Here is a 27,646-nt window from a genome sequence, read left to right on the forward strand (position 1 = left end):
AATTCCTAATATTAGTGCTAAAAAAGGAGATATCAGACAAAGAAATACCTCAATGGGCACATACCCAAATAGAATAAGTTTAGACACACTCACATAAATAATAAAAATTAAAAGAGAATGAAAATGATGATATTTGATGTGACTATATTACTTTTGTTTTAATTTTTTGGATTTGTGAATGTGTGTCCAAATATATTGTATTTGGGTTTGTGGGTATGAAACAATCTAAGTTCAAATCTTCTTACTAATATTACTACAATTAAATTCCTAATATTAGTGCTAAAAAAAATTGCAAACTGTACATTGTCAAAACTTTATAGGAGTACTTCTCATCAAGCTGGACGTGATACCAAACATAGCCTATGTATATCTATCTACATGTAGTAGATGCCACTGTTGTTGTATTTTCTCTATATCGGTTACTCTTAAAACTGTTTGTACACATTATGCTTGTATCAAGTTCTTTTGAAAAATAATACTAGTGATTAATTTTTGAAAATAAGTTCATGAAAAATAATAATCAAAACTCGAAAGTCCAAATAATAATGAATAAGCAATGACTGTAAGTGAAATAAACTAGACGGTTGTGCACAATTACCAGATAAACTACTGTGTTAATCTTCCTTTCGAGAAATCTAGTTCATTAGCTATGAACATCTGGAAATACTTTTTTTCCAGCAATCAGATACCACAAACAAAATAAGAAATTATAATCCCTTATCCGAAACAAAAGTAATTATCAGTAAATTCAAAATCAATCTTGTACCAGTACATCAAAAAGAGAAAACTAAATAACTGCATAACAAAAAGATGAAACAAAATGCTCAATAAATAACAAACCAGGAAAAAATGCAAACTATGTCCGAGTTTACTAGTAATGAAGTTTGTTAAAACACGATTATCTTCAGTAAGCTCTTAATTTGCTAACTGATAAACAAAGCAACTCCAAAATGACAAGGGAAATGTGATTCACTGAATCACATGAACAGGTTGGGCTTGTTTGCTTTGTATGTTGTTTTCAGGCTCCTAGTTGGTGGCCTAATCTTCTTGAACACCAAGGGGAACTTGATTTTGGAATTGTGGAACTGCTTAGTGCTCTCTCTCTTGCAAAGATTGGCTGGGATGGTGGCGGTCTTAATGATTTGGATGCATGGAAACCTGACCCTATGACGAGATGCCATTTCGTTGTACATTGTCTCCACAGCACCGTTGAGAGTAGTATCACGGTATTCCTTGTACATGTTGTGATAACCAGTACGACTCTGGTATCTCAACCAAATTCCGAAGTTCTTAATCTTGGTGGGGTTCTTCTCAAAGATCTGCAATAAGTAAAAAAGTATCGGAAATCACCATTTCAAAAGAGCCACTACAATGTATGGATTATAACTGAATCTAACACACACTATTCCTACTACAAGTATTCTTTCAGCTCAATAGGCCTTACTTTTCCTATATTTAAGTAGAAATATTGAAACAAGATGCAATAAAAAAAGAGCATAGTTTTCGAGTTCAACTATATAATATAATTAGTCACTGGTTTCATGCTTATAGATAGGCATAAAATTTGAAGAACAAAACTGGAAAATCGCTTGAAGATATATTAGCACATCAGGTTATCTGTGTCAGGATTTGACATATTTCGTCAACAAAACAGATTATATGCAAAAGTTTGGAGAGTGTGTTCACAAAAGAAGTAACCAAAGCAAATTTAAACCCAGCACTAAACAAGCAGTACTTAAGATTTATAGTTAATGCCAAAATACCAAAGCAAACAGAAAAACACCATGCCTTTCCCACCAAAGCGAGTCTCTCTTGGCATAGAAATATTTATTCAATTCATCCAAACATTCTCCTCTCCACAGGGTACAAAATTATACTTCATATAATATAACCATTAGTTTTTCTATTCCATTTTAACATTAGCTCAATAGGCGTTATAAGGGCCTGTTTGGTTAAACAACTTAACAAAGTGCTTATAAGACAAGTGTTTATCTTATACAGGCTAATATAAAAGCAATCTATATGGTCAAAAGGAGTGTTTTCATATAAGTCGTCCACTGTTTTATATGCTAACAAATTAACATTAGCTCCACCATTGTTAGTAGGGTCTGTTTGGTTAAACAACTTAACAAAGCACTTTTGAGATAAGCATTTATCATATACGGGCTAATATATAAGCAATTTCTATAGTCAAAAATAACATTTTCATATAAGTCATGAACTGTTTTTATAAGCTACATTGGACTGCTTATCAAAATGCTCAAATTATGAAAATGCAACTTAAATTGTTTTCTTAAGCTCTCCTCAATACCTACCAAGTGCATATACAAGTAGATAAACACAAATAAGCTATTGGTAAATCCAATCCAAACACAGCCTAACTATAAATCCATCTTAACTACAAAACTTCCATCAAATTTCAATTTACTACTACCATCAATCAATATCCATACCTCATTGATAGCCAAAACTTGTCCATTGCTTTTCTTAACCTTCTTAATCTTCCTCAAGAAATACCTAAAACAATTACAATTATTAAAAACACAAATAATCATAATTAAATACTTAATCACTTTCACAAATTCAAAAATTAACAAATCAATTAATGAAATTTTTACATACCAGTACTTAGATTTGGCACGAACTTCATTGGTTGCCCAAAGTTTCATGCGATAAATCTTCGGATGTTCATCTTTTTCAGTAGGAAGAGCTCTTCCAACAATTTGATACTGGTGAAACTGTTTCAACAAAAATCACAATCACAATAACCGTATTAGAATTCACAAAAAAGTGAAAATGAAAGATTTGAATCGTTAATCGTAGTATGATTTACCTTATAGCCAACCATTTTTACGATGAACACCAGCACCGGCGATTTTGTTGCGTTGTTTTGTAAAGGTTGAATGAAGAAGAAGGAAGCGTTGATATATACCTAAAACCCTAATTGGCGTGGGCTTTCATGGGCCAATATGTTTGGGCCAATTGAAGTGGTTCACTGTATAAAAAAAAGCCCAATTGAGACCTTTTTTTTATTGAAATAATGACTGTGATATTTTTTTATTGAGGACAAATTAGTCTTTATATTATAATTAATCAGAGAGTAATTAAATTTTTTAAAAATGTTTTGGTCTTTAGGGTAAGTGGTGCAAAATAAAAAATGTCAGGGGGTGCAAAATGCAAGAAATATAGGGGTTTAGTGAAAATTTTAAAATTTCAGAGACCTGCACCCTCTCACATGTGAAGAGCATCGCCCCTTATGTATGAGCCGGAATTCGAACCTCGAACATCTCATTTATCCATCTTAAGATTGAAATTTATAACCACTAAATTATTTGACAGAAAAAAGAAAAAAAGAGTTTAATAGAAATGTGTCGATGTAAAAAAAAAATTATATGATCATTTAATAAGAAATTAAGGAAGCATTATATATACATGTAAGTGTAGACAAAGAATAGAAGGAATCATACATAATTTAAACAGCTGATTTATAAAACCTATGGAGTAAACTTTATAGATCCGTAATTTTATATGAATTAAAAATATATTTAATATTTTAAAAATTTATGTTAATAAATATGCAAAAAACTCGTTTAAAAATAATAAATTTTTTAAGAAACTGGTTTAAAAATTAAATAAAATTAGTGCTTCAAAAAAAGTAAATAAAATTAGAAATTTTGATTTTGATAAATTAAAAAAATTATTTGACCTTGCTACAAATAATACTAGGTATTCAACCCGTGCAACGCACGGGCTTAATTAAAATGATTTTTAAAAAAATTTTATTAGTAATAACAATTTTAATAGATATATTATTTTTTAATAATACAATTAAAATATTTTTAAATATTTTATTTCGTCAATTGAATATATAATATAAAGAGATAAATAAAAAAAATGAAGAAAGTGATGATGCCTCAAAACTGAACTTTATACTAAATAATCCATAACACAAAGAAATTCAAGACAATAATTTAGGTCACATTCGTATATAAAAACTCTTTGATTAATAAAAAAAATAAATTAAAAATACGTTTTCGGCGAACTCTATATTTGCTCCGATTGATATCTTTTTTTAGTTATGTTCAAAGTATTCCACATTAGGATAATTCTAATTTTGATAATGAAATCACATGTAGCATTGCAAAGTTTGTTGAGAAAAGTATGCACACTACTATCTGACGATTTCGTTCATACTGAAATGAAAAGAAAGGAATATAATTTGAACAATTGAATATGGTTGTATATATAAATGTAGAAAGGTATTGTTATCGGTAGCATAAGACAAATGTATGAAACATATTTGTTAGATTAGTACTCATATAGTGTAGCAAAAAAAAAAGGATTAGTACTCTTTTTTTTTTTTAAGTAATCCTAAAAAAAATTACTATTCCTTCTCAAATTATACATTAATACCTCCCTCATTATCAATTGATAAAAAAATATTTCTCTCATCATCAGCTACCTTCGGCTTCTCCTCCAACTTACATACATTTATTTTTTCTAGTTTTAGGAGGGTGACGGTCAATTTATCAATTGTCAAACATACCAAACAAAACTTATAACAAAGATATACGTGCATGATTGTTTTTAGTCTTATTTAATAAATTTAAAAAGTGAATTGTATCTTATATAAAAAAAAGTCAAATATATTAAAATTCATTGGCAACAAATTGTCAAACCAAAAAGTAAGAATCTTGAATTTTTCTTGAAGCATATATATTAGGGTTAAAGACATATTCGTATAGGAGCTATACCATTTTATTGAAAAAAGATACAATTTAATGAAAATAGAAGCCTCGTTTATTCTCTTCTCCTGATTCACATGAAAATAATCACATCAATATTAAGGATTAAAAAAAATAAGGAAGTTAGAAAGTAGCATAACAAAGGTTAGCAATTAAAAAAGAATGGCTACAATATTTGCCCAATTTATATATTATAGAGTAACTTAAGCTTAAAATCTATATATGGGATGCACGGGTTTGATTAAATTTTTTATTTTATAATTTGGTTATTGAATAAAATAATATGATATTAAATTTTTTAAAATTTAATAATAAACTTATAATATTGATAAATAATATACTTATAAAATTCATAATGTCCATTGTATTTAATGGACCTAATTAATCTGCTAACTAATGACTTTGCTAAGCGGTTAATAAGTTATTCTAAGTTCAACTTCAAACAAAATTATCATAGATAGGTATGTATATTAAAAATACTTTTTTATGATCAAGTCAAAAAGGAAAAAAAAAAATATGATGAAATTTTTTTGTAGTGTTTAATCAAGACATAAAATTGATCCATATTTTCTATTAAATCTAAAAATGAAAGTTGGTGTATTTAGAAGGACCAAAAAGATATTTATTTCTATTTTATATTAGATATGTACTTCAAAAGAATAAATAGTCCGTTTATAAATTTTCGAGATAGATTAAAACTCATTAGTAAAAAACTGTAAAAATCCCTCACCGAAAAAAAAAACTGTAAAAATTTGAAGCTTTTTATGTAGGTTAGTGAAATTTGAAAGAGATCCTTTAAAAAATAACAATAGAATTAGAGGCTTTTTATACCCTAATTTGTATATTATAATGTTAAACAACACAAAAATACCAAGCTCAATGCTACTACCTCACTTGCAACACCGTAGACCGGCCTTGTTTATTGTTCCAAGCAATAGAATGTTACGACATACAATGGTGTATTTTTGTATTGTAGGGATGAAATCAAGCTCATATAAAATAATATATTTATAGGTTAAGTTATACCATCAATAATAAAAAGCTACTATAATACATACAATGGTCATTAAAGCCAGACCTTACCTCGAGACCTATTCAACAACCAAACTCTCATAATCAATCGACCACTCAAATTTGAGTTTTTATAAATAATTAAGTTATAAATAGACATATACCTCATAATTTTGAAGGGAAAATCTTCCTTTACATTTTTTTTGAAGCACTTCCTTTACATATAAATTGAGATATACCTCATGATCATTCTCTTATATGAAGTCAAAGGTACAAATCATATATACATTAGCACACATAATGTGCACCGTAATAGTCTCACATGTTGAATCTATAAAAGATCAAGACACATAATGAGATAACAAATTTTTTTTAAAAAAAAATATTTTGCAGATAAGAAAAATATAATAATAACTACAAAAGGGGTCTAATGTATATAAAATTAAGCAATATATCATTCTACAATTATACTTGACTTTTCATTGGCAATGGTTGTAATTGGTGATCATCAAAATAATGAAAACAATTGCATAAGCTTTGAGAGATATATCATATTTTATCTTAATGTTGCAATTATATGCAAGAATTTTTCATTTTTTGTTGATCGAATTGGTAAATTCATATGATTTTTTTTATCTTAGTATCTCTTATAGAGATAAATATGTTTGATGTCTGTCTTGCCCATTAGAAATGTTTGAATAAAAATCTTGTTGAAATGTATTTTATCTTTGGTGATTTTTTATCTTTTTCATCCTTTGGTTCAGTTCGTCTTAAATTATGTATCAGATAGCGTAACTGCTTACCCTTACTCTTCTTCTCTATTCTCTAAACAATTTAAAATTGCTCATATTTTAAAAAATGCAGTTCTTGTGCTACTTTATTGGATTATATAGAAATCGAGAGAACTTAAGAGAAATTATGAAGCATTTTTAGTTTACAAAAATACATGTCTCTTCTTGTTTTTTTTTTTTTTTTGACTAAAAATATACATATATCTCTCTTCTTATTAATGAAAATAAATTCTAAATTATTCAATTCTATACAATGGTTCTGAAACAAAAATTGAATAGGACTATTCATATAATGCAATTCCATATGATACCATGGTTAGGACTTCCTCCATGATAAAGCTTGAGAATTGATTTAATTGGTCATAGTAATATTTTCCCAAACTCCATTTGTGATGTTGCTACACATTCAGCAACAACAATGTTGCGTTAATGATCAAAGTGTGAATCTCGTAACCTTCTCACCCAAATAAAAATTCAAGCATGCGTGAACTCATATGATCAATAGAAATTAAAATTAAAATTCCCATTATTAAAACTTGATGAAATAGATAATCTGTAAAAGAAGGCAATTTTTGTAAAAAAAAATTGACCTGTCAGTTGGTACAGACATCTCAACAAATAAAGACTAAAAATGTACAATTCATGAGACTGGTAGCAACTCAACCTAAAATAGAACAAAATTTTTAACTAAGCACAATTTTTATATATGCATACTCAAGTTTACAATTCATGAAACAAATGTAAAATCTTGGCATTTTTTAAAAACGTGAAAGATCAATATAAGTACCATGGTAGCAAAAGAAGAAGCAAATAGAGAATATCTTATAAGTACCAATGTACCATGGTAGCAAAAGAAGAAGCAAATACTTAGAGAATATTCATATAAATATTATAATAAATAAACAAACATTTTTCACCTTGCCAAAGAGTAAAATTAATTCTAAATAGAAATCTAATTAGCCTTTTACTTTATTTGATCACTTAATCAATTAAGGCTCCTAATTGATAAATAGCTAATATAATTATATATAAAGATATTTGCCTACATAATATTATTGGAATATTATAAAATATTCCAACACCTATTGCTTCTCCAATCTCCAGTATAGTTACATTTATATCTGCCAAGACTTGGTTTGGACCATACCGTATGTTAATGAACCTGCTGCGGAATTTGTGTTAATACACGTGCTTGTTGAACATTTCTCCAGCTAGTAATTAAGTGCATAGCTCTTTCTGTTGGAAAAAATCGGCATAGAGAAAATAAAAGAATGCAATCAACAATATAAGAATATAACATGGAAACTCCAAACCGGACCGGAAGTTGTTCATAGCAAAGCATAAAGTTTACATATGCTAAATATCTAATGTAAAGTAAGTGTGAACTAGGTTTATTGAAGGTTGTGTGAACTGAGTTTACTCAGGTTATGTAAGCTCAATTTACGTATGATTTGAAGTCTATTTTTCATGCACGTCATCTCACTTTACATTAGCAGTTCACGTAAACATTTAACTTAGATTAAATTTACTAACAATTAAAATCACATGCAAACATGAAATTGCATGAAAAAGAGAATGTCCTACCGCCGTAATTAAGAACACAACTTCTTTTGCTCACTACAACTTTTTTCAATAGATCGAATTTGTCTATCTTCTTTTAAATCGCAATCATGTGCATACTATTTTGATATATTGTTCGTGCTGCGATGTTGAAATATACGGTACCCCAATGGCAACCGATTTTTTTTTTTTTGGTACAACAATGGCAACCGATTTTAAGTATATATATTTAAAAGAAAAGGTACCTGTTGTATATATGCATGCATATTGAAATAACATGGCAACCGATTCAGTGTTAATTTTTTTATATATGATCTATTCATTTTTTTAATTTTCCTTTCTGTTTCTTCAACTTGTTTTTTTTTTATTTTTTATTTTATATATCATCATATGATCTATTCAATCAATTTTTTAAAATATATCTTATCAAATTATGAAGACAATGATTATGAACCCAATATTCAATTACAAGAGAAAAACCAGAATATGTTATGGAGAAATGTTAAAAATCCATAAACCACCGTGAAATTTTTATGGAGGAATAGGTTCAAATATGTTAAGAAACCCTAAATATTCATAAAGTTGTATGAAATCTTAAAGTTCTATGCTAGAAATATGTTGTTTTTTATATTTTTTTAAAAATTTCGAAAATGCTACTACTGTAAAAATATTATCGGCTGAGTCGCGGGTGAATACACTCTCTTTAAGACGTTTCACGGTACTACTCAAAATTGTGCAGAGTAGACTATCAACCGTGAAGGCTCCAGGATAAAACAGCCTTCACAATTTAATACCGAATTGCTACTGCACTGTAGAATTCGGGTAGAGATACACCCTTCTCTATTGATTCGATGAATCAATTCAATAATGGATACAAGAGTATCAATTCTCTATGGCTGCAAAGCTACTCAATGAAACAACAAAGAAAGAAAGAATATTTTTTTCGTGAAGAAGGCAAGTAGAGAGAAAGAAAAAATTGTAATCAGAGACTTGTATGAACTGAAGAATGACAAAACAAAAAGCTGCTATTTATCGTATAATTTGAAAACCGAATTTGAGGAAGTGGGGAACTGTATTACTGAATTTTAGGAATCAGTTAAATTTCAAAAACTGATCAAAAACGTGACCAAATATTTAGGAACAAAAATTTGACTGAGCAACGGATATGCGCTGACACAGCATCGATGACTTGTTCTCACGCACCATTAACATGTGCGAAAATTTAAAGCTCACGCACGTAAAGAAAAATTAAATTTTTTCTTTATCTTAGTATTAAAAAATTAATATATCACCAAGGCCCAATCCCAAGCCCGGCCTGATCCGGCCAAACTGCGGCGCGCGCGTGTGTTATTCGACAAGGAGTGTGTGGTCACCCGTTTACAAAACTAGGTACCCCTTGGGACACACCCCAAGAGGACACTTTTCAATATATAAACACTACTAGGAGTTGTGTTCCCTCCAATGTGGGACTTAAAATTGCTTTTTTCAAATTCACACTCCACTTAGTTCGTAACTTGTGTTTATTCTATACCAAGTTTCTTCCTTCAATTTCACATCATGTTCCAACATACAATCCCACAAATTTTTTTCAAATCTTCAATTTTTTTTCTCAAAATAGTCTTTCGAAATCCTAATTCAATAAACCCCCTAAATTTACTAATCTATGAAATAAAGTCTTAATGTAATATCTTAAAATTCAATCTTTCATTGTGATTAATGACACATTAATTGAGTTTATAAGTTTGTGAGAGAGAGAACACATTATTAATGGGGTTTATGAGAGAGACGCGTGAAGCAGAAGTATAAAAAGATGAAAAATGGTTTTTAAAAATTTATACTACCTTCGTCCCTAAATATAAAACTTTTTTAGATTTTTCTTTATCTTCCTGCATTAATTCTTTTTTACCAACATACCCTAATTAAAGTGCATATTTTTCTACAATCTGTAATAAATACTTTAAAAAAACAATAACTCATTTTCTTTCTTGAAGGATAAAATTATAAAAATAATATCAATTTTCAACAAATTTAATATCACAACCCACTTTTTTAATCTTCCTAATTTTCTCAATGAGGTCTTATAATAAGGGACGAAGGTAGTATAATGATTAAATTTTAATGAAAATTAGGTGTAACTAGATTTTTTGGAGGTGTGATTAGAAAAATTCGGTACTTTATAATCTCGCGTCGCGTGTACTAGCAATTAAATTCCTAATATTAGTGCTAAAAAAGGAGATATCAGACAAAGAAATACCTCAATGGGCACATACCCAAATAGAATAAGTTTAGACACACTCACATAAATAATAAAAATTAAAAGAGAATGAAAATGATGATATTTGATGTGACTATATTACTTTTGTTTTAATTTTTTGGATTTGTGAATGTGTGTCCAAATATATTGTATTTGGGTTTGTGGGTATGAAACAATCTAAGTTCAAATCTTCTTACTAATATTACTACAATTAAATTCCTAATATTAGTGCTAAAAAAAATTGCAAACTGTACATTGTCAAAACTTTATAGGAGTACTTCTCATCAAGCTGGACGTGATACCAAACATAGCCTATGTATATCTATCTACATGTAGTAGATGCCACTGTTGTTGTATTTTCTCTATATCGGTTACTCTTAAAACTGTTTGTACACATTATGCTTGTATCAAGTTCTTTTGAAAAATAATACTAGTGATTAATTTTTGAAAATAAGTTCATGAAAAATAATAATCAAAACTCGAAAGTCCAAATAATAATGAATAAGCAATGACTGTAAGTGAAATAAACTAGACGGTTGTGCACAATTACCAGATAAACTACTGTGTTAATCTTCCTTTCGAGAAATCTAGTTCATTAGCTATGAACATCTGGAAATACTTTTTTTCCAGCAATCAGATACCACAAACAAAATAAGAAATTATAATCCCTTATCCGAAACAAAAGTAATTATCAGTAAATTCAAAATCAATCTTGTACCAGTACATCAAAAAGAGAAAACTAAATAACTGCATAACAAAAAGATGAAACAAAATGCTCAATAAATAACAAACCAGGAAAAAATGCAAACTATGTCCGAGTTTACTAGTAATGAAGTTTGTTAAAACACGATTATCTTCAGTAAGCTCTTAATTTGCTAACTGATAAACAAAGCAACTCCAAAATGACAAGGGAAATGTGATTCACTGAATCACATGAACAGGTTGGGCTTGTTTGCTTTGTATGTTGTTTTCAGGCTCCTAGTTGGTGGCCTAATCTTCTTGAACACCAAGGGGAACTTGATTTTGGAATTGTGGAACTGCTTAGTGCTCTCTCTCTTGCAAAGATTGGCTGGGATGGTGGCGGTCTTAATGATTTGGATGCATGGAAACCTGACCCTATGACGAGATGCCATTTCGTTGTACATTGTCTCCACAGCACCGTTGAGAGTAGTATCACGGTATTCCTTGTACATGTTGTGATAACCAGTACGACTCTGGTATCTCAACCAAATTCCGAAGTTCTTAATCTTGGTGGGGTTCTTCTCAAAGATCTGCAATAAGTAAAAAAGTATCGGAAATCACCATTTCAAAAGAGCCACTACAATGTATGGATTATAACTGAATCTAACACACACTATTCCTACTACAAGTATTCTTTCAGCTCAATAGGCCTTACTTTTCCTATATTTAAGTAGAAATATTGAAACAAGATGCAATAAAAAAAGAGCATAGTTTTCGAGTTCAACTATATAATATAATTAGTCACTGGTTTCATGCTTATAGATAGGCATAAAATTTGAAGAACAAAACTGGAAAATCGCTTGAAGATATATTAGCACATCAGGTTATCTGTGTCAGGATTTGACATATTTCGTCAACAAAACAGATTATATGCAAAAGTTTGGAGAGTGTGTTCACAAAAGAAGTAACCAAAGCAAATTTAAACCCAGCACTAAACAAGCAGTACTTAAGATTTATAGTTAATGCCAAAATACCAAAGCAAACAGAAAAACACCATGCCTTTCCCACCAAAGCGAGTCTCTCTTGGCATAGAAATATTTATTCAATTCATCCAAACATTCTCCTCTCCACAGGGTACAAAATTATACTTCATATAATATAACCATTAGTTTTTCTATTCCATTTTAACATTAGCTCAATAGGCGTTATAAGGGCCTGTTTGGTTAAACAACTTAACAAAGTGCTTATAAGACAAGTGTTTATCTTATACAGGCTAATATAAAAGCAATCTATATGGTCAAAAGGAGTGTTTTCATATAAGTCGTCCACTGTTTTATATGCTAACAAATTAACATTAGCTCCACCATTGTTAGTAGGGTCTGTTTGGTTAAACAACTTAACAAAGCACTTTTGAGATAAGCATTTATCATATACGGGCTAATATATAAGCAATTTCTATAGTCAAAAATAACATTTTCATATAAGTCATGAACTGTTTTTATAAGCTACATTGGACTGCTTATCAAAATGCTCAAATTATGAAAATGCAACTTAAATTGTTTTCTTAAGCTCTCCTCAATACCTACCAAGTGCATATACAAGTAGATAAACACAAATAAGCTATTGGTAAATCCAATCCAAACACAGCCTAACTATAAATCCATCTTAACTACAAAACTTCCATCAAATTTCAATTTACTACTACCATCAATCAATATCCATACCTCATTGATAGCCAAAACTTGTCCATTGCTTTTCTTAACCTTCTTAATCTTCCTCAAGAAATACCTAAAACAATTACAATTATTAAAAACACAAATAATCATAATTAAATACTTAATCACTTTCACAAATTCAAAAATTAACAAATCAATTAATGAAATTTTTACATACCAGTACTTAGATTTGGCACGAACTTCATTGGTTGCCCAAAGTTTCATGCGATAAATCTTCGGATGTTCATCTTTTTCAGTAGGAAGAGCTCTTCCAACAATTTGATACTGGTGAAACTGTTTCAACAAAAATCACAATCACAATAACCGTATTAGAATTCACAAAAAAGTGAAAATGAAAGATTTGAATCGTTAATCGTAGTATGATTTACCTTATAGCCAACCATTTTTACGATGAACACCAGCACCGGCGATTTTGTTGCGTTGTTTTGTAAAGGTTGAATGAAGAAGAAGGAAGCGTTGATATATACCTAAAACCCTAATTGGCGTGGGCTTTCATGGGCCAATATGTTTGGGCCAATTGATGATGCCTCAAAACTGAACTTTATACTAAATAATCCATAACACAAAGAAATTCAAGACAATAATTTAGGTCACATTCGTATATAAAAACTCTTTGATTAATAAAAAAAATAAATTAAAAATACGTTTTCGGCGAACTCTATATTTGCTCCGATTGATATCTTTTTTTAGTTATGTTCAAAGTATTCCACATTAGGATAATTCTAATTTTGATAATGAAATCACATGTAGCATTGCAAAGTTTGTTGAGAAAAGTATGCACACTACTATCTGACGATTTCGTTCATACTGAAATGAAAAGAAAGGAATATAATTTGAACAATTGAATATGGTTGTATATATAAATGTAGAAAGGTATTGTTATCGGTAGCATAAGACAAATGTATGAAACATATTTGTTAGATTAGTACTCATATAGTGTAGCAAAAAAAAAAGGATTAGTACTCTTTTTTTTTTTTAAGTAATCCTAAAAAAAATTACTATTCCTTCTCAAATTATACATTAATACCTCCCTCATTATCAATTGATAAAAAATATTTCTCTCATCATCAGCTACCTTCGGCTTCTCCTCCAACTTACATACATTTATTTTTTCTAGTTTTAGGAGGGTGACGGTCAATTTATCAATTGTCAAACATACCAAACAAAACTTATAACAAAGATATACGTGCATGATTGTTTTTAGTCTTATTTAATAAATTTAAAAAGTGAATTGTATCTTATATAAAAAAAAGTCAAATATATTAAAATTCATTGGCAACAAATTGTCAAACCAAAAAGTAAGAATCTTGAATTTTTCTTGAAGCATATATATTAGGGTTAAAGACATATTCGTATAGGAGCTATACCATTTTATTGAAAAAAGATACAATTTAATGAAAATAGAAGCCTCGTTTATTCTCTTCTCCTGATTCACATGAAAATAATCACATCAATATTAAGGATTAAAAAAAATAAGGAAGTTAGAAAGTAGCATAACAAAGGTTAGCAATTAAAAAAGAATGGCTACAATATTTGCCCAATTTATATATTATAGAGTAACTTAAGCTTAAAATCTATATATGGGATGCACGGGTTTGATTAAATTTTTTATTTTATAATTTGGTTATTTAATAAAATAATATGATATTAAATTTTTTAAAATTTAATAATAAACTTATAATATTGATAAATAATATACTTATAAAATTCATAATGTCCATTGTATTTAATGGACCTAATTAATCTGCTAACTAATGACTTTGCTAAGCGGTTAATAAGTTATTCTAAGTTCAACTTCAAACAAAATTATCATAGATAGGTATGTATATTAAAAATACTTTTTTATGATCAAGTCAAAAAGGGAAAAAAAAAAATATGATGAAATTTTTTTGTAGTGTTTAATCAAGACATAAAATTGATCCATATTTTCTATTAAATCTAAAAATGAAAGTTGGTGTATTTAGAAGGACCAAAAAGATATTTATTTCTATTTTATATTAGATATGTACTTCAAAAGAATAAATAGTCCGTTTATAAATTTTCGAGATAGATTAAAACTCATTAGTAAAAAACTGTAAAAATCCCTCACCGAAAAAAAAAAACTGTAAAAATTTGAAGCTTTTTATGTAGGTTAGTGAAATTTGAAAGAGATCCTTTAAAAAATAACAATAGAATTAGAGGCTTTTTATACCCTAATTTGTATATTATAATGTTAAACAACACAAAAATACCAAGCTCAATGCTACTACCTCACTTGCAACACCGTAGACCGGCCTTGTTTATTGTTCCAAGCAATAGAATGTTACGACATACAATGGTGTATTTTTGTATTGTAGGGATGAAATCAAGCTCATATAAAATAATATATTTATAGGTTAAGTTATACCATCAATAATAAAAAGCTACTATAATACATACAATGGTCATTAAAGCCAGACCTTACCTCGAGACCTATTCAACAACCAAACTCTCATAATCAATCGACCACTCAAATTTGAGTTTTTATAAATAATTAAGTTATAAATAGACATATACCTCATAATTTTGAAGGGAAAATCTTCCTTTACATTTTTTTTGAAGCACTTCCTTTACATATAAATTGAGATATACCTCATGATCATTCTCTTATATGAAGTCAAAGGTACAAATCATATATACATTAGCACACATAATGTGCACCGTAATAGTCTCACATGTTGAATCTATAAAAGATCAAGACACATAATGAGATAACAAATTTTTTTTAAAAAAAAATATTTTGCAGATAAGAAAAATATAATAATAACTACAAAAGGGGTCTAATGTATATAAAATTAAGCAATATATCATTCTACAATTATACTTGACTTTTCATTGGCAATGGTTGTAATTGGTGATCATCAAAATAATGAAAACAATTGCATAAGCTTTGAGAGATATATCATATTTTATCTTAATGTTGCAATTATATGCAAGAATTTTTCATTTTTTGTTGATCGAATTGGTAAATTCATATGAATGGGCAATGGCACAATTGTACCTATTGCTTGACCAACTATCGAGACTTCTCCATATTCGATAGATATGGGCAATGGAGCGTCTGATATAACAGAAACATCCATAGCAACTTTAACATATCCAATAGATAATTTAATGCCATGCACCATATCACCTTCGGTGTTGTGCAACTTGCCACGAGCCACCAAACGACGACTCGGGAATCCTAAATATATGTTTATAGATGAGATACCCTAAACCAATGAAAAATGAACAAGATTATTAGATATTATATCGAAGTATGTCAGCCAAAGCATACCGTTCATTTGCTGGTTATAGTTTTCTTGTTTATAAGTTCAAAAAATGTATGATTTCTTGTTTTCAACCAGGAGCCGGTGCAAATAACCCTTTAACTTTGATTCAATTCACTTGCAATTCAATCTTTCATCACCTAATTACAATTTCAGATTGGTTTTTTTATCATAAATATCAGTTTTAAAACCTTATTAGTTCTTGAACTCCATATCAGATGGGGTGAGACACTATAATATAATGAGAGTATTCTAAAACAGTATTTGGTATATTATCTTTATTTCGACTATGTATTTAGATTAATAACAACTTGAACTCCATATCAGTACATAAATGACAATAGATACTTAAGTAGTTATATTGCAAGTTACTTAAGTAGTTAATACTTATTAGTACATAAACAGTTATTTACTTATATCTTTGGAGCTCACCATAAATAACTATTGGAATTGTGGGGTGAAATACTATAATATTAATACAGAAACAGGTCCTGATATATCAATGCAGAAATCAGAATCACAAGGCAAAGAAGTGTCTTTTAAAACAGTGTCACTACTACAGAAATAAGAATCACACAAGGCAAAGAAGTCCCTCAAAATCTGGATCTCTACTTCATTTTAGTCACTACTACTTTATTTCAGTCACTAATTTCCTCCTTCCTATTAGATGATTTTAATCTTATTATATTAGTTGGATTTGGCTTGTATTAGTAGTATAAGTACTTGACCTAATTAATTATCACACTACAAGCTCCACTATAGTGCATCTTAGACTTATGCAAATACACAGTGGCTAGTACTAGCTGATAGTGACCAATGATCTTGTTTGTGACAGCTCTCACAAGCAGATATCAGTAGCAAATTTAAATTAATGTCAATGAAATAAATTGAAAACACCACCAACAAGTTTCTTCTAACTAGCCAATAAATTATTTCACAAGCAGAAATCATAGCTAAATAGCCAATAATAATGTTGCAAATTAAATTAATGTAGCTAAGTTTGCTACATTAATTCAATTGAACTGCTTCATCATAACCATACCATAATAATGTAAGCATACAATTTATTTCACAAGCAGAAATCATAGCTAAATAGTCAACACCTAAAACAGTCTTCTAACTTAAATCAATTTTGCAAATTTAAATTTCTCAAACATCTATAATGTAAGCATATAACATAACCATACCTTAATAACCACGATTTGAGTTGTGACGGCACGACGATGAACAAGTACGACTTTCGAAAAATTGAATTGCTGGTATATGGTGGAGAGAAGAGGATTTATGGGTTATGGGTTAGGGCTCACAGTGATTTCTGGGTTCTTGGAGATTAGGGTTAACAGTTGGGTTCAAGGAATTGGATTGGAGGAAGATGAACATGAACCGTTTCTCAGAGTTCAATTGGAGGAAGATAAACAGGAAGGGTTTGAAGGAATTCGATTTCCAAGATGTCAGATTTTGTTTCCTTTAGCATCTAGGTGTTCAACCCGTGCGTTGCACGGGTTTGATTAGAATGTTTTCAAAAAAAAAAGTTGTGTTTTATAATAAATTGTATTAAAAATGATAATTTTTTTAGATGTGTTGAATTATTTTTCGATTATAAAAGTGACTTTTAAAATATTTTTTATTTTTTTTCTCTATTCAAGTGAATCTATAATATAGATAGATATATAGATAGAAAAAAATTGTTTTAAACACAGACAATGTGTCATTCAGGTGTATATAGAAATTAATAGAAGTGCTGTAGATTAGTGTATTATATTAAAAATTTGTTTTATTAATCTTACTTTTTCTGGGTTTGATTTATATATCTTCAAATTAGTGTAATTTTTATTTTAATGTATTTTTTGTTTTTATGAAAATATAGTGGATCATTTTAATACATTCTTTATATCTATAATTCTCTGTATCTCTCTATCTTTATCTTAATTATACTTCAATCTCATTATTATTTTATAGGAAAAAATGGTTGATACTTGTCATGACCTTTAATTTATAAGAATAAGATGACATGTTAATTAATCGTAAATTATTTTGAAGTATTAATTTTTTTTATACTTTAAAGAGGCTTTTTATATTAGACTAAATATTCAAAGATCTTTCGAAACAATTTTGTCATGCATGTGTAGTGTAAATAGTATTTTATAGGGTTATTAAATATATTTTTAATCCTCTAAATATATTTCAAATTAAAGTCAAAACACTATTAAAATGAAAGATGTAATCTTCATATCAAAGTGGCAATATTACCAAAACATTTAATTGTCATTATGCTTAAATAAATTTGTTATATCGTTGATCAAACAAAATGATGAGATTATGAGTTCGCTAAGCATGCGAAAGGATATTGCACTAAAAATGAATATCTTATTCATTTTAATTTTGACCGGTTTGATATTATTTTGCCAGCTTACGGTTCACATCATGAATTCACATCGACTTATCATAAAGAAAAAAACTTTGTCATAAAGACATACTATAGTATAGTCTACTAATATATTTTTATGGATCGACATCGACTTATATCCACTATCCACTATATGTTTCTCGCATTTTCTCTCTCAATTCTCTATAACTTTATCTTAATTATATTTCAATCTCTTTATTAATAATAATAATAATAATAATAATAATAATATTATTATTATTATTATTATTATATAAAAAATATAGACACTTGTCTTTGACCTTTATAAATTCAATTAGTATTTTTAGGTAAATATATAGTGTTTTTATTTGACAATACAAAAAATAGACATTTAAAGAGCTTTGAAATCAACTTTGTCAAATTTTATATTAGAGCTGGACTTCAAAAGAACATTTTCAATAAAAGAATATATTTTTTAAAAGAGAAAAGAAATCATATATGTTTTAATATTCTTCAGATAATTAAGGGATTTTATCTTGAATCTCTAGCATTTATAATCCTCAATTCAGAATATCTTTTTCTTTTTTCCTTATGAACTTGATAAAATAAAAATAAAAAACATACAATGCTAGAATCCGTTGACACCAGGTGTCAAACTTTCAAACTTTAATTTGACACCAAATCTCAACCGTCTATTTCTTTTAATCAAAGGCTAATAATAGTTTCCTATATTAGCTCATGTGTGTATCTATTTAGGAGATTCATTATTTTTAGATTGCATAAAAATTTGATTTGTTGTTCTACAAAAAAAAAAATGTTCAAATAAAATAATAATAATAATAATATTTTGTTGCTCTAGAAAACAAATTGATTTATTGTTATTCAATCACCCCAAACATTACTATTCCCCTTTACGTTTTCATTCTCATGGTGTATGAATTGAGTTTATGAATCTATTGGACATATAGGTTATAAATCATTGAAAGCAAGTACATATATTAATCATCAATCATGGTATATATGAGTATAAAAATTCAATTTTATCGGTTTTAGTATAGAAAACAATTTTAATTAAATTGAGTTTGGTAGTAGGTTGTTTATGTGCATAGTTTGCAATTGACATTGGCAGTTAAGCAAAGGAGAATGAAAACGCAAGGAGAATAGTAATGATGGGGATAACAACAATTTATTTTTGTAGAACAGCAAATCAATTTTTTTTTGTAGAAATTTTTTTTTTTTTTTTTTTGGTAGAACGCTTATCAAATTTTTTTTGGTAAAACAACAAATCAAATTTTTATGCAACCTAAAAATAAGGAATCTCCTAAATAGATACACACATGAGTTAATATAGGAAACTATTATTAGCCTTTGATTAAAAGAAATAGACGGTTGAGATTTGGTGTCAAATTAAAGTTTGACACCTGGTGTCAACAGATCCTAACTCATGAATAAATATGGCTAATAATGTCAACTTAATATAAAGAATATGTAAGGGTTGAGTTATCATTTCAATTATACTAATAATAAGTAATCACCACTAACTCTTCTTTTCCTCAATTAATTGGTAATAATCATTTGTTATTCTTAAACATTGTCTCTTTCATTTCTACTTCATTTTTTCTATCATCATATTATAATAGATTTCGTTTACCGAAATGGAAATCATCTTTCTACAATTGCATTTGCATGTCCGTAAAAAAAAAAGCATTTGCATGATGTGGAAATATGATGGTTTTGTTTAAAGGTTAGCTATTATATAAAAATGTAGTTGTATTTACATTAAAAATTAAAAAATTTATTCTATAATTTGTTTATTGAATAAAATAATGTGATATACAATTTTTAAAATTTTAATAATAGACTGACTTATAATATTTGTAAATAACGGGTTTGATTAGAATGTTTTAAAAAAAAAATTGCGTTTTATAAGTTGTGTTGGATTTTAAGATTCATTTCTTTTTCCATTTTTTTTGCTAAAAAGATTCATTTCTTTTCGTATAGTTTAATTTTGATACATCTATAATATGTAATAAGTCAGACTTATTTGTCTTTCTCTCTCCTCTCCTCATTCAACCTCATTCCTCACATTTAATGTTGATATACATTCAATAACTGTCCAATTACTTTGAAAAAATGACCATAATTACTTTGAAAAATAATAGCTGTCCAATTTTTTCCATAAACATTCTCCCGTGCTGTCCAATTTTTTCCATAAACATTCAATTTTTTATAATAAAATGGAATATGCCTTATATTCTTTTTTTTAAAAACAGTAATATTCTAATATGCCTTATTTCAAAAAGGAATGAAATATGCCTTATATTAAATTGCCTACTTAAAAAGGAAATAATTCATAATGAAATAATTCTAATTAATTAAAATATTCGATTTAAAAATAATAATAAAAATATTTCATTTATTATTATTTCAACTTCAAATATTTTGTTTTTTTGACTAACTTCAAATAATTTTAAAAACCAATTTTTATTTATTTATTTATTTTTGTGGATGAAATGATTTAAACAAAATGAAAAAACGTGAAAATAATATTTTATATATTTTTTAAATGAATCATGGCTTGACCAAAAAAAAAAAGAATCATGGAATTTTCTTTTTTGAAAAAGATGTGATAATATATGAATGTTTTTGATTGTTGATGAATCATGTAATTTATTATTTTGACTAATTGGTCATATTTGTCATTAATGATTTTAATTTCATATTAAAGACAAAAATTATTCATATCTTCATTTTTTCTCTCTCTCTCTATATATATATATATATGATCTTTGTGTGAATACTACAACTCACAATTTTTCAAATCTTTTCTTTTGGTTATTTCTCTTAGTTATTTTCATTGTTATTTATTTACTTGAATTACTTGAATTTTTAATTTATTCTCTCTTTTATCAATCATATTTGTTGTCTTTATAATTTTCTTCAACTTTTTCTTCTTTATTCTATTATTTTGTTGATCATTCTCTCTTCTTCTATTTTTCAGGATTGTAATCATAAAGAAAGATATGAAACACGAGAAACAAAGTTGTTTTCATGGGAGAATGCAAGAATATTGAGAACATTTTGTGGGGCCTCAAATTAACTTCTTAATTTGGATGCTAATAGTGTTTATTCTTTTGCTTGATAGTGTAATAATCATATTAGTTGTCTTCATTGTTAATCATTTGTTGTAATGGGTTGAAGTACATCTTCCTGCATCTTATTTTGATTTTGCCTATCAAAAAAAAAAAACTAAACCACATTTTTTGTCAAATATTAATTAATAAAATTATTTTTGTGTATATCGGTCAATTTCTGGCGTTTTTTTTCTTTGGTGCCTTAAAAAAAGGTTTCCTCTTTAATATTTGATTGAAAGTTTTCTCTTTACATTCAACTACTCACTCCGTCCCATATTATAAGAAAAAAAATCACTTTTTTATGTCCAAAATTATAAGCAAAAAAAACTAACTTTTATCATTTTCAAGATTTACTTTTATTTATTCTCATAAAATTAAATGCAAATTGCATTTAATTTACTCTCTCTTCTTTCCTCAATAATAAATAGCCAATAAAAATTCTTTTTACATCTTCCCATGAAACTTATTTCAAGAAAAACACAAAAAATCATACTTCAAATCATCATATTCCACTTTTCTTAATAAGTGTGAATTTTTTTTTTCTTATATTATGGGATGGAGGGAGTATGATAGAAATTTGCATTTATTTTTTTTACAAAAATTTGCATATATAACAAGTTTTTTTTTCTTCTAAAAAGACAAGTTTATTTTTCGGTACCAAAATATTATCACATATAACAAGCTAATTATTACTGACCACCATCATCTACGCGACATTTAATAGACCGAAACATGTGATTTACAATCAATTAATTCAATTGTATTAATCAATTTAGTCCATAAAACTACTAACAAAACACAATTTTAGTGTTGTTTTATAATTTCGAGATCCAAGTCATTTAAACATCTCCACTTCCACTTCAAATCATAAGGAACTTTTTTTAAAAAAAATAAAAAATAAAGAACCTTATTTTATTATTTTAAAACATGCTGTATTTTTTAATTTTATAAATAGACCAAATAACAAGTCATGAAAATTGACATACACAAAAAAAAAAAAAATACTTATTTATAATGCAACAAAAAAAAATTGTACTACAGGCTATTTTGGCACTACCATATATATCATTATGTTGCACTAGCTTATTTGTACTACAAATATATTTTTAGCATATTTTCTATTAATTTCTATTAATAAGATTCTTAAACCAATTAAAGCAAATACGTTTTTAGCATATTTTTAATGCAAATACATTTTTCATTTCTATATTCATAATATCAATTAATTGATTGATATTAATTAATTGATTCACTCATCAATAAAATAGAATGAATTAAAATCATATAAGGCAACAATTCAAAGAATTTTAATTCTAATAAATGTTTACTAGCTCATTTTTTTCAGCAAATAAAAAAAATGAATTTGAAATTGAAATATATTTATTTGGGCGTGAATTAGCCACACGTTTTGTTTAATAAAAATGGAAATATCAATCTCTATAATTATAGTAAATTCGAATTCAAAGAATAAAATAAAATCCTCTAAATAATTTTGTATTAATCTTTGACATAAAATAAAAAAACTAATTAAAAGAAGTATTTATCTAAATGATTTTTTATATTGTAAGGAAAAGGTTTTTAATTTTTATATTGTAAATAAAAGCTTTTTAATAATTTTATTTTTTAAAAAACTATAGGTACATTAAATCGAAAATTCATATTACTCATTTTAATTTTTAAATCTATATTTTATATGTAGATCTGTTTGGTAGAATGATGACGGACTCATCTAAGGCATGGGTTTAAGACATTGAAGAATAATTCTTTACATTTTTTAGTTTTGTTTGTCTTTTCAATTTGCTACTTTTACGTTTTGGAGATTTATGTTCAGTTGTTGCAATGTAATGTAATTTGATTTATGATGTAGACATATATAACTTTTTTTTTAATTTCAATGTTTGTGTCGAATGCATTATTTATGATAATTTTTTATTACATAAGGTGGTTTTATTAATCAAGGCATAAGATATGCTAAAATCGGAACACTCGCACTGTCCAATAAAGTCATATAATAGAAAAGTAGAAGAAGAGGATCTCATCACAGTACATCGTGTTCCTGGAGTTAAACAACAACAACCCCAAGTCTCTTAAAAACTCAAAATTAGAAAAATTATGTCGCGCAATTAAATTAGTGTAGACTATTAATGTGTACTATTAAATAATAAAAAATTATGTCCGCAATTTGTGACTAATTTTTTGGGTCATGTTAATTCTTAGAGTACATGTTAAAGAATCCAAATATCAAAATATTCTCTTCAATTTTGTGCATTTTTTTATATAATAAATTTTTCTGCATTTTATTTATGAAAATTTAAACTTGAATTAACCGCATGAATTTTAATAAAATATTTTTTTATTTAAATCATTATATGTGTTACATTAATTTTAAGGGAACAAATTAGCATTTTCCTATTTTTTCATAGTTATTTTACTTTAGATATTATGAAATTACTTTAACTTTTTTTGTTTGCTTGGGGGCTTTATTTTAAGATATTTATACGAGATTTTATATTTTTACTCATATATTCATACATTGATCTATTTTTTGTATTTTTTATCGGGTTTGTGTTCATTTTTTTTGTTATTTATATATAACTTTTTTTTTTTGTTGATTGATATGAAGATTATATATTTATATTCATATATTAAGACGGAAATCTATTTTTATTTTATAATTTACGTGAGACTTTTGTATTTATAATTTACATGCGCATATATTTTTGCACATGTATTACTTTGGGGCTATACTTACCTGATAGTCGAACTGTGAATTATCAGCGAATTCTTCCATGAGAACAAGAGTGTTAATACTACTTAATACCAAAAAAAATATATTAAAATAAATACGTTATTTTTATTCATGTATTAACACAAAGACATATTTTTTTTCCAATAATTTATACGATGTTCTATATTTATTTTATTTGGAGGATATTGATGTGGAAATTAAATTAACTAATATAAGATATATTCAAATAATTTTTTTAGGGTATTTTTGTTTCATATTTATTTTACTATGGGTATTATGAGATTATTTTAACTTTGTTTTGTTTGTTTGGGGGGTTTTTTTAAAAAAAGTTTACACACGAGTCTATATTTTTACGTATATATTAAGAGACATGATTTATTTTTTTGTAATTTATACGGGGCCTACTCTTTTTTTTTTTTTGTGATTCACGCGGAAAATATATTAAAATTGTACGTTTAATTTTCGGTAAAATAAAAAATCAGAGGTACAATTTTAATTGAATTGTAAATGATTTTAAAACTATTTTAATTGACTATATTTATATATGAGTACTGCTATTGGGTACGACAGAAATTTCACAAGAAAAATGAGAATGTATACGTGGCATGCTTTAAACAAACCAAAATATATTATGTCCTTCAATAGTGGAAATTATGCGGTGGGATGGTTATTAATATATGGCTGAGATGACTTCGCGTATTTCGTTAGGTGATGGTTCGTACTAATAAGCATTATTGTTTATATATTAATACGGGATCTTAATTTATTTTATTTTTGACAAATACAGGATCCTACTTTTTTTATGTTATAGTTTTACATTTTTCATCCTTTTTATTTCAGAATGATGAAAATTTTAATATTAAAATGTTAATTTTTTAGTCTCATTTTACCCGTGCTTGGCACGGGTCCGGATACTAGTTGTATATTAAAAAAAAATTCCAAAAATATCTAATCTCAACTTTCATTTGGAAGTGCTTTCAAATTTTATTTTAGTTTTCATATCTCTTGAGCAATAATAATAAAGGAACGTTATCTTTTATTTTTGGTCATGTTAATTTTATCTTTATTACTCAGCAATGAAGGGACACCGTTAAACTTTATTAGGAAACTTTAATTTTTCAATCAACCGTATCAATTTTCCAGTATATTATTAGGAAACTTTAAATTTTCAACCAACCATAACCATAGAAATTTTCCAATTTTGGAAAAACAATTATTTTTTATTTTTTTCAAGGAGCTTAATGGTTGGAAACAAATTTTTTTCTCAAATGAATAAATGGAATGTCCGGAGTTCGAAATTCAACCCCGCATATAAAATTAGTAATTACAATAGTTAAACCTCCTTCAAACTCAAACAAACCAAATAATTTAATTACCACATTGATAAGACACGCTCAAAATACATAACATTTCATTTAAACCACCTCCAAATATGAACGCACAAAATCACTATTAAAAGCTTTATTATTAAATTAAACCACCACTCAAAAAAGCTTTAACTTGCACACACTTTATTGAACGGAAGAACATTTTCGCAAGTGAATGAATAATACAAGAGATGAAAAATTCTAATTTTCAATTTAGGAATTTCTGATTGAAGATGACATGAATTTTAGGGTTAACATTCATATCATAGGATTTTAAAGCGCTCCATTACCATTATACGATAAAATAAAAGGTAAATGATCATTTACTCCTGCAAAATAAGAAAATTTTTGTTTGCCACCTACATAGATTTTTTTTCTGTTTACCCCATACAAAAAATAGATTCCCTCATTTCGCCCCCTGGGTGTATAGCGGGACAAGTGACTGTGCAAATTTGCTGACGTGGCTTGTACACATGGAAAAAAATCATTTATATTTATTTTTAAACACGTCAGATAATATTTTTTTCAAACAAATAATTCAAGGTTTTTTCCTACAAAATAAAAAAAAATGAATTTTCTTATTTTTTTTTTCAAAATAAAAACAATCCTACAAATAAAATAAATTCCTACAAAATTAAAAAAAAAATCCTACAAATAACTTTTTTTCCGTACAAAATTATTGAGAATTTTTTTCCTAAAATAAAAAAAAAAACGAATTTTCTTATTTTACTCCCAAAATAAAGATTTATTTTCAAATCTTTTTGAATTAAAAAAAAAAACCGAATCTTCGCCGGAATCGTTTGCTTCCACCGTCGTGATTGTATTCGTCGTCGTCTTCTTCAATCGTCGAAATCGTCTTCTACTTCATTATTGTCTTCTGCTTCTTTCTATTTTTCTAGTTCTAGGAAAAATGGTTTTGATAGAAGAGAAAAACACGAATAAAACTTCTTTTCCTATTTTATTTTTATTTTTTGAAAATCTTTTTCTATTTTTTTTTAATTCAAAGAGAATAACAAAAAATAAAGTTTTCTTTTTAAAATATAAAGATTATGTTTTTTTTAATTCAAAAAGATTTGAAAATAAATATTTAAAATTTTTATTTCAAAAATATACTTTATTTCGGAGTAAATTTTCATTTTGGGAGCAAAATAAGAAAATTCATTTTTTTTTATTTTGGGAGGATTTTTTTTTTAAGGAAATTTTTTTAAATTCATTTGTATGAAAAAAATATATATAATTTTTAGGAATTTTTTTAAAAATTTTGGGGAAAAAAAAAAGAAAATTCTTTTTTATTTTAGTTTGTAGGAAAAAAGTATTTTTTATTTTTATTAAAAAAATATTATCTAACTTAGAATTTGAAAATAAATATAAATGATTTTTTCACATGTACAAGTCACGTCAACAAGTTTGCACAGTCACTTGTCCTGCTGTACACCCAGGGGGCGAAATGATGGAATCTATGTTTTGCAGGAGGTAAACAGAAAAAAAAAATATATGTGCAGGAGACGAAACGAAAATTTGCTTATTTTGCAGGGGGATAAATGATCATTTACCCTAAAATAAATATTACTAATGTTCACCACAAAAACAAAAAAATTGGAAAACTTTACTTTCTCTTTATTAAATATATTAGTTCTTTTTTAATCAAACAAACTTAATGCATTTCATTAACTAGTAGACGTTCAATACATAAGGGAATAATCTCAAATTTACGAAAACTAGCCCAAAAAATGGTTGCCCGAGCAAGAGTATGAACAATCATATTCGCTTATCTCCTAACAAACTTCAGTTCAAAGTTTATGCATGATAACATAATTTTGATAATGTCAGTAACAATTAAACTAAATTCCGAGTTACCACTACGCCTAGTTCGAATAGCTTCAGTCAACACTTGTGAGTCGCTTTCAAATTGAACCATATCCAAACCTCTAAGATTGGCTTCCTTCATGGCATGCAGGAGCGC

The 27,646-nt window shown here is 27.3% G+C and overlaps 2 protein-coding genes across 2 annotated transcripts; both read right to left on the bottom strand.

Annotated features, from left to right (window-relative positions):
- Positions 1-717: 717 nt before the first annotated feature.
- Positions 718-2,974, bottom strand: LOC123897906 (60S ribosomal protein L18a-2). The gene is made up of 4 exons (XM_045948723.1): positions 2,834-2,974; positions 2,623-2,738; positions 2,454-2,517; positions 718-1,319 (listed from the first exon to the last, which is right to left on the bottom strand). Exons 1-4 carry the CDS (start codon positions 2,846-2,848, stop codon positions 978-980), a joined length of 537 nt encoding a protein of 178 aa, XP_045804679.1. The 5' UTR covers positions 2,849-2,974; the 3' UTR covers positions 718-977.
- An 8,056-nt stretch (positions 2,975-11,030) lies between these two features.
- On the bottom strand, positions 11,031-13,287 carry LOC123897905 (60S ribosomal protein L18a-2). Its single transcript, XM_045948722.1, has 4 exons — positions 13,147-13,287; positions 12,936-13,051; positions 12,767-12,830; positions 11,031-11,632 (listed from the first exon to the last, which is right to left on the bottom strand). The coding sequence occupies exons 1-4, from the start codon at positions 13,159-13,161 to the stop codon at positions 11,291-11,293; spliced, it is 537 nt and encodes a 178-aa protein (XP_045804678.1). The 5' UTR covers positions 13,162-13,287; the 3' UTR covers positions 11,031-11,290.
- Between the last annotated feature and the right edge of the window lie 14,359 nt (positions 13,288-27,646).

Source organism: Trifolium pratense, linkage group LG7, assembly GCF_020283565.1.
Source record: "Trifolium pratense cultivar HEN17-A07 linkage group LG7, ARS_RC_1.1, whole genome shotgun sequence".
Lineage (NCBI taxonomy): Eukaryota > Viridiplantae > Streptophyta > Magnoliopsida > Fabales > Fabaceae > Trifolium > Trifolium pratense.